At 43.2% G+C, this 12,861-nt stretch overlaps 1 protein-coding gene across 2 annotated transcripts in view; it reads right to left on the bottom strand.

The window, feature by feature from the left end:
* The window catches only part of themis2 (thymocyte selection associated family member 2), a 92,408-nt gene that overhangs the window by 55,011 nt on the left and 24,536 nt on the right, over positions 1-12,861 (bottom strand). For both annotated transcript variants that reach the window (XR_010968916.1, XM_068011605.1), the window contains exons 3-4: positions 10,879-11,316; positions 608-1,701 (exon numbers count right to left, since the gene is read on the bottom strand). Coding sequence is in view for 1 of the 2 variants with exons in the window: in XM_068011605.1 (XP_067867706.1) it covers positions 608-1,701; positions 10,879-11,316 (1,532 nt within the window). In the remaining variant the exon portion in view is untranslated. The remainder of the gene's footprint in view (positions 1-607; positions 1,702-10,878; positions 11,317-12,861) is intronic.

Genomic DNA, 12,861 nt, shown 5'->3' with positions numbered 1-12,861 from the left:
CCTAAATGGATTGTTTGCTGTGTGTCCATCATCTTTCATAGATGGAAGGATGCCAACCAGCTACGTTGGAAAAGGAGGCCATTCAGCTTCTTGAGCCTGTTCCGCCATTCAATTAGATTATGGATGACCTACACCTCAACTCCATTTACCCACTTTGGTTCTATATTCCTTGATAAATCTATCAATCTCAGTCTTGATCAACTGACACCGCAGCCTCAACAGCTTTCTGGGGGAGAGAGTTCTAGATTTCCATTACCCTTTGTGTGCTTCCTAGCATCACCTATGAACAGCTTAGCTCTAATTTTAAGATTACGCCCCCTTGTTATGGACTCCCACCACCAGACGAAAGGGTTTTTCTGCATCTACCTCTACCATATCAACTCCTTTAATAGTCTTAAACACCTCAATTAGATCACCCCTTAATCTTCTGTACACAAGGGAATGGAAGCCTAGACTGAGCAACCACTCCTCATAATTTAATCCTTTGAGTTCTGGTATCAATCTGGTGAATCTGCACTGCACCCACTTCAAAGGCCAATATATCCTTCCTGAGTTGTGGTGCCCAGAGCTGAATGCTGTACTTCTCAAGGTATCAGATAATTCTTACCTTAGCGGGTAACGGTGGTTGGTGCTGCTTATAATCTGGAATAGGAGAGCGACAAGTGGGTCGAATTGGGGCGGGGTCTGGTGAAAGCCTACTTATGGTTGATCTTTTGGGTGGTCGAGGTGGAGCATTCATAGATGGAGTAGAACATTTCCGCACATTATAGTACGCGAAATCCATCAACTCTTCCACTGAGGCTGCATTTTTAAGGCTACAGTCCTCCTCAGGACAGTCCTCCAAGAAGCAGACAGTCATGGTCATCCACTCTACTGGGATTGAGAAGCACTCAGAAGGGCCCTCTAAAAAACTGAAAACCAAATGAGGCAACTCGATTATCTCCTCTAGTTTGATTGCTGGGAAGGTCGTTAAGAAATCGGTCGGTAAAGAAGGATCTTTTGATGTGGCTTTAACTTGAAAAGGGAGTTTGAATTTGTCACATATTTCTAAGATTTTGTATCTCTTGGTGTCATGGACATCTTCTACAAATCGGCCCTCCACATATAAAGGAAGCATCACAGGCTCATCCTCATCGTCATCTTCATCTTCTGACATCTTGCTGCACGTGAGCACATCAATATTTTGAAGTACACCATCAAAGTCCACTTGCATAGTAGTCCTAAACATGACAGTCAAGCGGTCCCCTACATAAAGAGAAGACAACCCACCTTCATTCCACGTGCAGTCTTTTGTAACCACAACATTCAAAGGGTCGTCTTGGCTGAAGGCATTGCAGAGATCAAACACGGTCGCGAACTCCCTTGGTCGTCTTCTGAAAGTTCCCTTGTAGTTTATGGAAATTAAGAAATGTTGACTGACCTTGTTATGCATGGAGGTCGCGATGACTTTCTTCAATAACTGCTTCTTGTAAATTTTTAGAACTCTCCCCTTCCTCAGTGAGTGAAAGCATTCACCTTTAAAAGGGGGTTGCTGCTCCGGGGCATCCAGGATTTTGACCAACATTGGAAATTTCTCATGTGGTTGGTTTAAAATATCAGTCAGTGACAATGGTGTGATGAACGTAATATCTTTCTGTTCCTCCGTTATGTCCCTCACATCGACCTCCAGAGTTGAGGGTATTTTCACAACCTCTTTTCTATCTGTAGGAAGATTTGATATCTATTGTAATGAGCATGCTTTCGAATGTTATGCATAAAACCTCAAATGTCTTTCGCATTACTCACAACATGAAACGTTTTCTAACAAATAACCACAGCAAAAATGTTTTGATACTATCACCTTTTGCCTTGCACCATCATCCCTTTTGTCATTTAATCTCTCCTGCCTTCCATCCTATCACAGATCTTCCCTTTTGTTCTTACCCGCCCCCACCCCCACCCCCACTGCTCCTTTGCCTGCCACTGTACTTGCTTAAAACCTGTTACATCTCTAACATTTTCCAGTTCTGATGAAGCATCATTGACCTGACATGTTAACGCTGTTTCTGTCTTGTCATGCAGGCCCCCACCTGCCAAGAATGAGGCACGGTGATTTTGCCACAAATTCATTAAACTAAAAATTGTTGCCGGGAAGAAAAGATGGCCTATCACAAGGAATTGCCAGGCCCATCGCCGGAAAGACATTTTTTGCATACCAGCAGACAGTGTTGGAACAAAGGAACCAGTCCCTCCCCAATACACAGAAGACGTTGTCAGACCAGTTTAATCACATGACTAACTGGCTGTTGCAGGAATTTGCCACAGAGTTTCGAACTGAGACAGAAAGCTGTTTACTCCTGGACTGAAAAGACCTCTCTCCTGTCTGCTCTCATCTCGCTGTCACGAGCTTTGGAAACCATTGAAGACATATGAACCCCAAGAGAGAAAAGTCTCCTACAGTGAACAAGGTTTAAGAAAAATACTAGGCCCCTACGAAAAGCAAGATCTACATACAAGCAAGGACTACAGCGAGCTCGAAACACAGTAACAAAAACCCCTCTTCAGAGATTGCCTCAAACCTCTCCACTCTTTTTCTTCTGTTCTTTTCTGTCTCTATTTGCATGTACGTATCGCATATGCATGCTAGCGTGGGGCGGGGCATGTATCTGTAGGCATTAACCAAATTAGAGTTTTAAGTTTAAGCTTCAATGAATTTCACTTTTCTTCTTTAAACCTAAGAAGGCCTGTTTGTGCTAATTTCTTTACCGTATAATTGGAAAGTGGTGAACAAGGATTCACCAAGGAGCAGCTCAAAACACAGTGTGTTTAAAAATTAAATCCAGTTACAATAAGACCAGGTGAAGGCTAAAAGGGACCCCTAGACAGACACCTTTCTCACCTGGTTGTAAAAGTCTCCACAGATGCTGCCAGACCTGCTGAATATTTCCAGCATTTTCTGTTTTTATTTCAGATTAGCAGCAGTATTTTGCTTTTGCATTACTGAAAAACCTATCCTTTGTACAGTTATAATGTAAAAGTTTTTGTTAGGCAATGGTATCAGATTCATAGAATCACAGAATGCACAAAAGGAGGCCATTCAGTTCATTATTTCTGTACTGGCTCTTTGAAAGAGCTATCCACTTCCCTGCTCTTAACCATAACCCTGCAGATTTTCTTTCCTTCATTTTGTTTATTCTTTCATGGGATGTGGGTGTTGCTGGCAGGCCAGCATTTGCTGCCCATTCCTAACTGCCTTTGAACTGAGTGGCTTGCTTGGCTATTTCAAAGGGCAGTTAAGAGTCAACCACATTGCTGTGGGTCTGCAGTCACATGTAAGCCAGACCAGGTAAGGACAGCAGATTTCCTTGAGAAGGTGGTGGTGAGCTGCCATCTTGAACTGCTGCAGTCCATGTGCTGTGGGTACACCCACAGTGCTGTAAGGTAGAGAGTTCCAAGATTTTGACCCAGTGACAATGAAGGAATGGTGACGTAGTTCCAAGTCAGGATGAACTGTGACTTGGAGGGGAACTTGCAGGTGGTGATGTTCCCATGTATCTGCTGTCCTTGTCCTTCTAGGTGGTAGAGGCCACGGGTTTAGAAGGTGCTGTCGAAGGAGGCTTGGTGAGTTGCTACAGTGCATCTTGTATATGGTGCACACTGCTGCCACTGTTTGTCATTGGTGGAGGGAGTGAATGTTTAAGGTGGTGAATAGGGTGCCGATCAAGCGGGCTGCTTTGTCCTGGATGGTGTCGAGCTTCTTGAGTGTTGTTGGAGCCGCACCCATCCAGGCAAATGGAGAGTATTCTATCCCAGTGCTGACTTGTGCCTTGTAGATGGTAGACAGGCTTTGGGGAGTGAGGAGGTGGGTTACTTGCCACAGATTTCCTAGCCTTTGATGTTCATTATCTTTTGAATGTTACTATTGAATCTACTTCCATCACCCTTTCAGGCAGCACATTCCAGATCAGAAAAACTCGATGTCTTAAACAATGTTTCTTCGTGTCGCAGCTTTAGTTCCCAATACAGAAGGTTATGGAACCAAGGCGGGTAGATGTAGTCAAGATAAAGATCAGCCATGATCTAATTGAATGGGTGAATGCCCTCCTCCTGTTCCTATGTTCCTTTGTCACACTGTGGGAAGGGAACCTGATTGACTGGGGTGGAGGGAGGTATATGCAATTGTGTATATGTTTTATCTCCCTAGAGTAACAAACAGCAAGGACACGCAGTGACGTTGAGATCCTGTCAATCCACTTGATAGGTGCCACTTTGAAGTGAAGGATAAATCAGATGGGAAATTTCCATTGCACTCAGTGGCTGCCTGCAAGTTGAATGATCTGAGAGCAAAACAAAACTAAAAGCTATCGTCATACACCCTGAACAATATAGAGTGAGGAAAACAATGCGCAAGCCCATTTTTCTCTTTTCCTGCTGAAACGCGAAAGCAAACAAATGAACTTAAATTCAGCATAAAATAATCAATTGAGAAAATATATTCTCCAATAATGTAAAAATGTACTATTCTCAATTTAGTTCCACTATTAGATCATCTGTATTGATATAGATTAGGGATACTTCTCTCCATTTTTATTATCTACCAAATAGAGGAAGGAATTTGCAATTATATAGCACCTTTCACAACCTCAGGATGACCCCCTAAAGTGTTTTTTTATTCATTCATGGGATGTTAGCATTACTGGCTAGGCCAGCATTTATTGCCCATCCCTAACTGAGAAGGTGATGGTGAGCCGCCTTATTGAATGGCTGCAGTCCACGTGGTGTAGGGACACCCACAGTGCTGTTAGGAAGGGAGTTCCAGGAATTTGACCCAGTGACAGTGAAGGAACAGCGATATAGTTCCAAGTCAGAAGGGTGTATGGCTGGAAGGTGAAGTAGGCAAGTGGTGGGGTTACTGTGCATCTGCTGTTCTTGTCCTTTTAGGTGATAGAGATCATGGGTTTGGAAGGTGCGTCGAAGGAGCCTTGGTGAGTTGCTGCAGTGCATTTTGTTGATGGTACACACTGCTGTCGCTGTGTGCCAGTGGTGGAGGGAATGAATTGGGTGCTGATCAAGTGGTGTACTTTGTCCTGGATGGTGTTGAGCTTCTTGCATGTTGTTGGAGCTGCACTCATTCAGGCAGTGGAGCGTATTCCAACACACCCTAGATTTGTGCCTTGTAGATGGTGGAAAGGCTTTGGGGAGCCAGGAGGGGAGTTACTCACTGCAGAATTCCCAACCTCTGACCTGCTCTTGTAGCCACAGTATTTATATGGCTGGTACAGTTAACTTTCTCATCAATGGTAACCCCCGGGATATTGATGGCAGGGGAATTCAGCAATTGTAATGCTGTTGAATGTTTTACAGCCAATGAATTACTTTTGATGTTTAGTTTAGTTTAGAGATCCAGCACTGAAACAGGCCCTTCGGCCCACCGAGTCTGTGCCGACCATCAACCACCCATTTTTACTAATCCTACACTAATTCCATATTCCTACCACATCCCCACCTGTCCCTATATTTCCCTACCACCTACCTATACTAAGGGAAATTGCTAATGGCCAATTAACCTATCAACCTGCAAGTCTTTGGCATGTGGGAGGAAACCGGAGCACCCGGAGGAAACCCACTCAGACACAGGGAGAACTTGCAAACTCCACACAGGCAGTACCCAGAATTGAACCCGGGTCGCTGGAGCTGTGAGGCTGCGGTGCTAACCACTGCGCCACAGTGCCGCTGTTCTAACCTAGGGTAATACAGCAGCCAATTTGTGCACAGCAAGGTTCCACAAACAGCAAGAGATAAATGACCAATTCATCTGATTTTTAGTGATGTTGATTGAAGGATAACTGTTAGCCATTGGTACACTGGGAGAACGCCCCTGCTTTACAAATAGTTCCAGGGGTCAATGTCGCATCTGAAAGACGGCATCTCCAACTGTTCAGCACTCTGTCAGTACTGCACTGAAGTGTTGGACAAGATTATCTGCTGAAGACTCTAGATTGGGGCTTGAATCCACAAGCTTTGGACTGGGAGGTGAGAATGCAAACATTGAACTAAGGCTGATACTTTAAAGCAAATTAAAAATGAATCAATTTGTTGCCTATCTTTTGTTGCCTTGGTCATGGGCCTTGTCCTTAAACCATTCCAGTCCTCGTGCTTGTAAAATGTGCCGACTGGAAAGAGTCTTAGCATGAGTCAGTATCTCCAGCGGAGAGCAGGAGAGAAAAATGGAGGGGACCAAAGCCCTACAATTACTGTAACAAACACAAATTAACTTGTTGTATATTCAAGAATGTTTGTGAAAACGTTTTCTTTCAGAGAGTTAATGGTAAGTAGCGAGTATGTTTTTTAAAACTCATTTACACGATGTAGACATCACCAGCAAGGTCAGCATTTATTGCCCTTGAGAAGGTGGTGGTGGGGAGCTGCCTTCTTGAATATAACCAAGTGGCTTGCTAGCCCACTGTAGAGGGCAGTTAAGAGTCAACTACATGTGGGTCACATATAGACCAGATCAGGCAAGGACAGCAGACACTAAAGGACATTCGTGGGTCAGGTGGGTTTTTAGGATCAAAGCCGATAGCTTCAGTCACCATTACTGATCTGAGCTTTTTATTCTAGATTTTGTTTAATTAAATTTCACAGCTGCTCTGGTAGGATTTGAACGCCTGCTTCCTGATTACTAGTCTAGTATCATAACCAACTATGCCACTGTAGGAAGCATGAAAGTTACTTGTCATCAACATTTCCATGTAGCAGTGGTTTTTAGCACTCAAATGTGTTAGTTATACTCCTGCAATGCTAAAATAACAGGAACTGCTGGTTGTATGAAAAGGTTTTGCACCAGAGTTTTGCAATGATCAAATGTATACGAAAGTGCGAAGAAAGCGAGAGATCCATTCTTTCTACAAATCATCTACAATCACACAATTACCATTGACTCAACTCAACCCATTTCAGTTCTTTAGGACATGTTCTGCAAATTGTTTTCTTGACCCATATGAATTCATCAACAGATTCCAGGGTATCCATCTAATATTATTATTACTCCTTGTTATGACATTTCCAGTAGCTCAATATGTTCCATAGAATATTTGACAAGGTTCTTACTGAACAAATAAACTGCCCGAATGGCTTTCGTTATCCATACCTCTCTTGTATTCTCCATCTATGCTTATCACAAGGCAGGTTCGGATGAAGAAGGCCCTTTGATGCACTTGATCTTATCAATATCAATACTACCACTTCCCCAATACAGCATCTTGCTATTTCTTTAAATTGTCCACTACTCTTCCTGGAAACCGACTTCAGCTGTTAATCACTCCATAAGCACAGAAGTACCTCCTGGCATCTCTGCTAAACTTCCCGTACATAATCCTAAACTGTGCTCACTTGCCATGCTCCTTTTAATGGGTTGAAAAGTTTTGTTTACTTTCCCTGTCCCGTTAACCATATTATACACCTTTATAAGGCATCTTCTTGGATGTCTCTATCCTATTAGTCTTCTAGTCTAACTTATCTGATCATCCTCTAACATTGAGAATCAGTCTCAATGCTCTCCCTTGTATTGCCTCTTGGGTTTTAATGACACCTTCATGTTGTGCTGTCCAGTACTGTATTCAGCCTGACAGGAGCACCATACAAATGCAGCATTATTTCAGTTGTAGGAACATCTGCTGCTGCTCATTGACTAAATTCACACATGAAGAGAAGGCACTTGGATGAGATATCTGGACTGCCAGCGTCTGCTGTCAGCATCTTTCTGGATTTAAGAAGTTCCATGATCCACAGTTCATGGAACCATAGAGACCTACAGCACAGAAGGAGGCCGTTCGGCCTGACGTTCCCCTGCTGGCTCTTTAAAGGAGCTGTCATGCTTAATCCAATCACCAACTCCTCCCCCAGCTTTTTCTCCATTACCCTGTAAGTTCTTTTTAGACTATTTCACTCAAGGTAACGTTAGTTTCTGTTCTCAATTTTCTGCAGCTAACTTTAGCAACTTGTGACTAGAATGCAAATTAAAGATTTTTAATCTTTTTTGATTATTTCTAGAATTTACAGTTTATGGTGACTGAACAAGTCAAATTCTTGGAAATTTTTATCTTTCGATTTCCAGCCATCTTTCGAAGAAATCTGCAGATTAACGTCCTTGCTTATCATTTCTTCATGCCATTTTCACATACCAGTGTTCGTAGTGGTGTGTTCCCTATGGGTAGGCATGGACGACACTGGACATTCAACATCACTTAGACTGGCAGTGGACACAGCTCTGTGTATATATATTCATACACATAGCATATCGCTTCCAACTCCTGTGAAATCCTTAATAGAATTATAGAATTTATTCTGCATAGATGGTGACTGTTCAGCCCATCAGGCCTATGCTAGTATGCTGAAAATCAACTATCCATTTAGTCCTGAAACCCTGCCCTTCGCCCATACTCTTAAATCTTTCTTTTTCAAATGCTTATCCACATTCCTTTCTAAAGCTATTTGCTCAGATTTTGCAGTGGTGATGATGGCAAACAAGTTTCACTTGTTTAAAGAAGTTTAGCTTTATTTTTAGCTTTTATCTTAATCAATCATTTATTTTGCTATCTGAAAATTTAAATTAAAAGTGAAGGATATTCAGGGCTTTTAACTTCCTGGTTTGCTGTGTTCAATGTGATTGGCTGTTTCCCTGCTTGCTGACATCACTGCTGCTGGATGCCTGGAGATCTCCTTGATCGCGGCAGATTTAAACTGCCTTCAGGAAAGGGAAAAACCGCACCACAGAGATTGCAAGATCATTGTGGCAGTTTTCTTCGAGGTCAATGGCGAGCGCCTGGCTTCACTGCTGACCACAAAATCCAGGCCTACTTTTCATCACTGTATCTGGTCAGGCATTTTATCTGGGTAAACAATATTCTCACAATCTCTCCCTTTGCCCTCGTGACGATGATCTTAAATTATGCCCTTTAGTTACCAAAATAAGCACCTTTTCTGGATTTACAGTATCAAAAAAGAGGGAGACGGTGGTGTAGTGGTAATGACACTGAGCTAGTAATCCAGAGGTCCATGCTAATGCCCCGGGGACATGGGATCAAATCCCATCATGGCAGCTTATGGAATTTAAATTCAATTAACTAACAAAAATCTGGAATTGAAAGCTAGTCTCAGTAATGGTGCCATGAAACGATCATCGATTGTTGTAAAAAGCCATCTGGGTCACATGTCCTTTAGGGAATGAAATCTGCCATCCTTACCTGGTCTGGCCTACATGTGACTCCAGACCCACAGCAATGAGGTTAACTCTCAACTGCTCTGTGAAATGGCCTAGAAATCCACTCAGTTGTCAAGGGCAATTAGGGATGGCCAACAAACACTGGCCCTGCCAGTGGCACCCACATTAGGAACATTTTTTTAAAAACCTCTCATAATTTTAAACATTTCAATAGCTGGCTCTGCACTTCTGAAAAATGTCTCCGTTTTCTATTCCCTCCTCATAACTAAATCCTCTCATTCATGGTACTAGCTGAGGGAATCTCTTCTGCATCAGCTCAAGTGTCATGACATCCTAATGTCAGGTATCCAAAACTGGATGCAATAGGGCTCATTTTGACTTTGGGTGAGAGGGTAAAACAGGCAATGTTGATTCAACCACCTGTTATACAGTTCTCTCAATTTTCGATTGAAGTCAATGGAAATGGAAATTAGGAGGAGAGGTATATAGCAGGCAGCTGAATCGATAGCATTCATTGTACACTGTTGTCCAGACCAAAATTGTCCCAGTATTCTAACTGCAGCCTGAGCAATAATTTGTATGTTTTACTTCTGAAAAAAACTGATGAAACAAGCCTTAGTGAAATATACAAAAAGCAAAATACTGCAGATGTTGGAACTCTGAGATAAAAACAGAAAAAGCTGGAAATACTCAGCAGGTTTGGCAGTATCCATGGAGAGAGAAACAGAGTTAACGGCCGGAATTTTACTTTCGTCGACGGGAGCCGTCCACCAACTGAAAAGTTGGTGGCGTTCTAGTCTCTGCCTGGCCTTGGGATCTGGGCTGCATTTTATGGTCCCCAGTTCCTTGCTTGGTCTGAGGTGGAACTTCCACCTCATTGAGGCAGGAAGTCCCGCCAAATGGAGCTGCTGGCCAATCAGTGGTCCGGCAGCTCTTAGTGCCAGCAGCGCCACTGGGAGCGGTAGCCACTGCTAGGACTGTAACCCAGCTTCAAGAAGACGAAGAATGGGCCCAGGAAAAGATAAGTTTTTGCGGCCTCGCCAGGGGTGATGATTGGTCGGGCCCCGGCGAGGCAAGGGGGGTTGTTTGGGGGGGACGGGGGTGGTTGGGGCATCGGGGGCAGCTCTGCTTTTGTCTGGCGGCTTTTCTCGGACCTGGGCTGCCCGACCGGCCAAGGGTAAAATCCCCTTAGTGGCGGGCGGAGGCCCTTAAGTGGCCGTTAACTGGCCACTTAAAGGCCTCAATTGGCCCCATGTAAAATGGCGGCGGAGGCGGGAGTGGGTCGGGAAGGGACCCCCAAACCTCCCACTCCGTTTTACGTGCCCCCTCCACCCCCGCCACCAACCCACTCTTTGGGGAGGAGGGGGGCATAAAATTCCAGCCAACATTTCAGATCGATGACCTTTCATCAGAACATCTTGAATACTGTCTCACTAACAACAATATCAGTCCATACTAACTAGTGTATTTTGGACACAATGGCTCCTAAACACTTTTTAAGAAGTATTTAATGGAAACTGTGCCTATTTTTGTCTCACTTGCTTACATAATGCACAAGTTCCCTGGTTCTCTCACACTCTGGATATAAATTAAATTCTACACTTGTGTCCCCACAATCCAGTTTTTGTCACTGTTTGGGTCAGAAAGTGAGAAATGTTGCCAAAATATTCACTTACAGTGCATAACCGCTTGAATTTCATATACAGGTGACAGCATGAGTGCGCCCTTTAAATGCTTGGGTATGCAGATGCCACTTGTTTCGGCTAGTCTTACTCTCCTTTTTGTCAGAGTTTTTGACTTGACGATGTCCTTAACTGTATATAGTTTGTAGTTGTCACATTCATAAAACTCCCCTTTCAACGAAAATGGAAGGGCAGCTTGGATCTGCTCACAATCACCATCGACAATGCAATCTGCAAACATCTGTCCCTCACGGAACTCAGTTGACATGATTGTTATGGGCTCTTCCTTTCCAATGAAAACATGGTTTATGATGATATCGTTGAAGGTCTGAAATGTGATTCGTTCTGAGTTCTGTTTTTCAGTTTCTAATGATTTAACGATTTCCTCAACTGACGTGAAAGGGAATCCATCAGGAATAAGCTTGAAGTTTCCTGCAGAGCCATAAAGAAATTCCATGGTTGTACAATTGTTGAAGATACAGTTTATTTCCCTGACATTACATTACAGATTTTAAAAAGTACCTCAGTCAAAAGAGGGTTAGAAAGTTGAGCGCAGGCCCAGTCTCAATGAATCTCAGCTGAGCTGCTCAGGTATATGTAAATATTGCTTTCTGAATTGGTTCCCAACTAAATGAAACTAAACTCATCTGCGGGGAAAGAACTGATTGCAAAACAAAGCAATATGAATTGACAGTGAAATTGAGGTGAAGCAGCAACTTCTTTCAAATCATCACAGAGTGGTGGAGCTCAGGAGTTTACAACTCACCACATGAGGAACTGTAGACCTGACTCTATGTCTTGGCATTGCATAGAACAACATTGCGTCAAGCCTAAATACAGTGTTCCAGCGGGAAGGGGTCACTAGCGAAATAATTGCAAATAATCTGCCGGCATCGTCCTGCCGACCTCCCACTTGCTATTTTCAAATGGGCTTCAATATAGGTGGTCAGTGCTTTTGCTAAGAACTGCAGGGAGTCTTATTAGGACATGAAGGTTAGGGCACCTAAATGTAGGGAGGACTCTGGTGCCATTTTAGTTTTTGGGACCACTCAACCCCAACTCCACAGGATCTGCTCACTGCCCCTGAATGGAAAGCAGCCATGACCACTGTCCCTTAAAGGGATCTTTGGAGGCCATGCTGGAAGACTTAAAAATATGTTTGGTGAGAATATTTCAACAGTGGGATCAGCATAATTTCTCTTCCTATGCCTCACTAAAAATCCTCCAAAATATTACCTTTTAAAGGTTGTTTCAAAGAATGTAAAAGCAAATATGTATCCCTCAGGGATAGGTGAGGACCCACTCCAAAAGCTTGACAAGAATGGGTCATCTTAAACAAAGAGGCAAAAACCCAGCTGAGGAGCCATGCAGTAAATAAAAATACACAGCCTGAAATACATAGCAACAAACAGTTGATAACATGCACACGTTTGAAAAGTGCTAACCTGTCTTTCCCACGTGCTGATTGACCTGTTGTACATTTCAAGCATTGTGTGTTTATATTTCGGGGTTCCAGTGCTATTTAATGGCCAAATAGAAACACTTATTACAAGGAAAGAAAATTTGGTGAGAATGTGGTGTTAATCTGTAAATTTTGATTTGATCTCTTCTATGTTTTTGTTGGCTTCAGAAGCCTTTTCCCTTCAGGCATTTAGGTCATGGAAGTGATGGCAGCATAATTTTTTTTCTGTCACATTGGAAACAATTAGAGTCCAGATTGGTGTAGGAATCTCCCCTGTGCGCTACCTGGTGGGTCTCTTATCATCTGTCAGTATTATAACTCCTGTTTGCATACCCTCTGGATTTTCCTCCCTCAAATGTTCTCCCTTTTCCTCATGGAAGCACTGATTCTTCTTGGGGGTATAGAGAAGGTGGTGGTGAGTCACCTTGAACTTCTGCAGTCCATGTGGTGTAGGTACACTCACAGTGCTGTTAGGAAGGGAGTTCAAGGATTTTCACCCAGCGACAGTGAAGGAA

This window comes from Heterodontus francisci, chromosome 31 (assembly GCF_036365525.1).
Source record: "Heterodontus francisci isolate sHetFra1 chromosome 31, sHetFra1.hap1, whole genome shotgun sequence".
Lineage (NCBI taxonomy): Eukaryota > Metazoa > Chordata > Chondrichthyes > Heterodontiformes > Heterodontidae > Heterodontus > Heterodontus francisci.
This window is presented reverse-complemented; position numbering and strand designations above follow the sequence as displayed.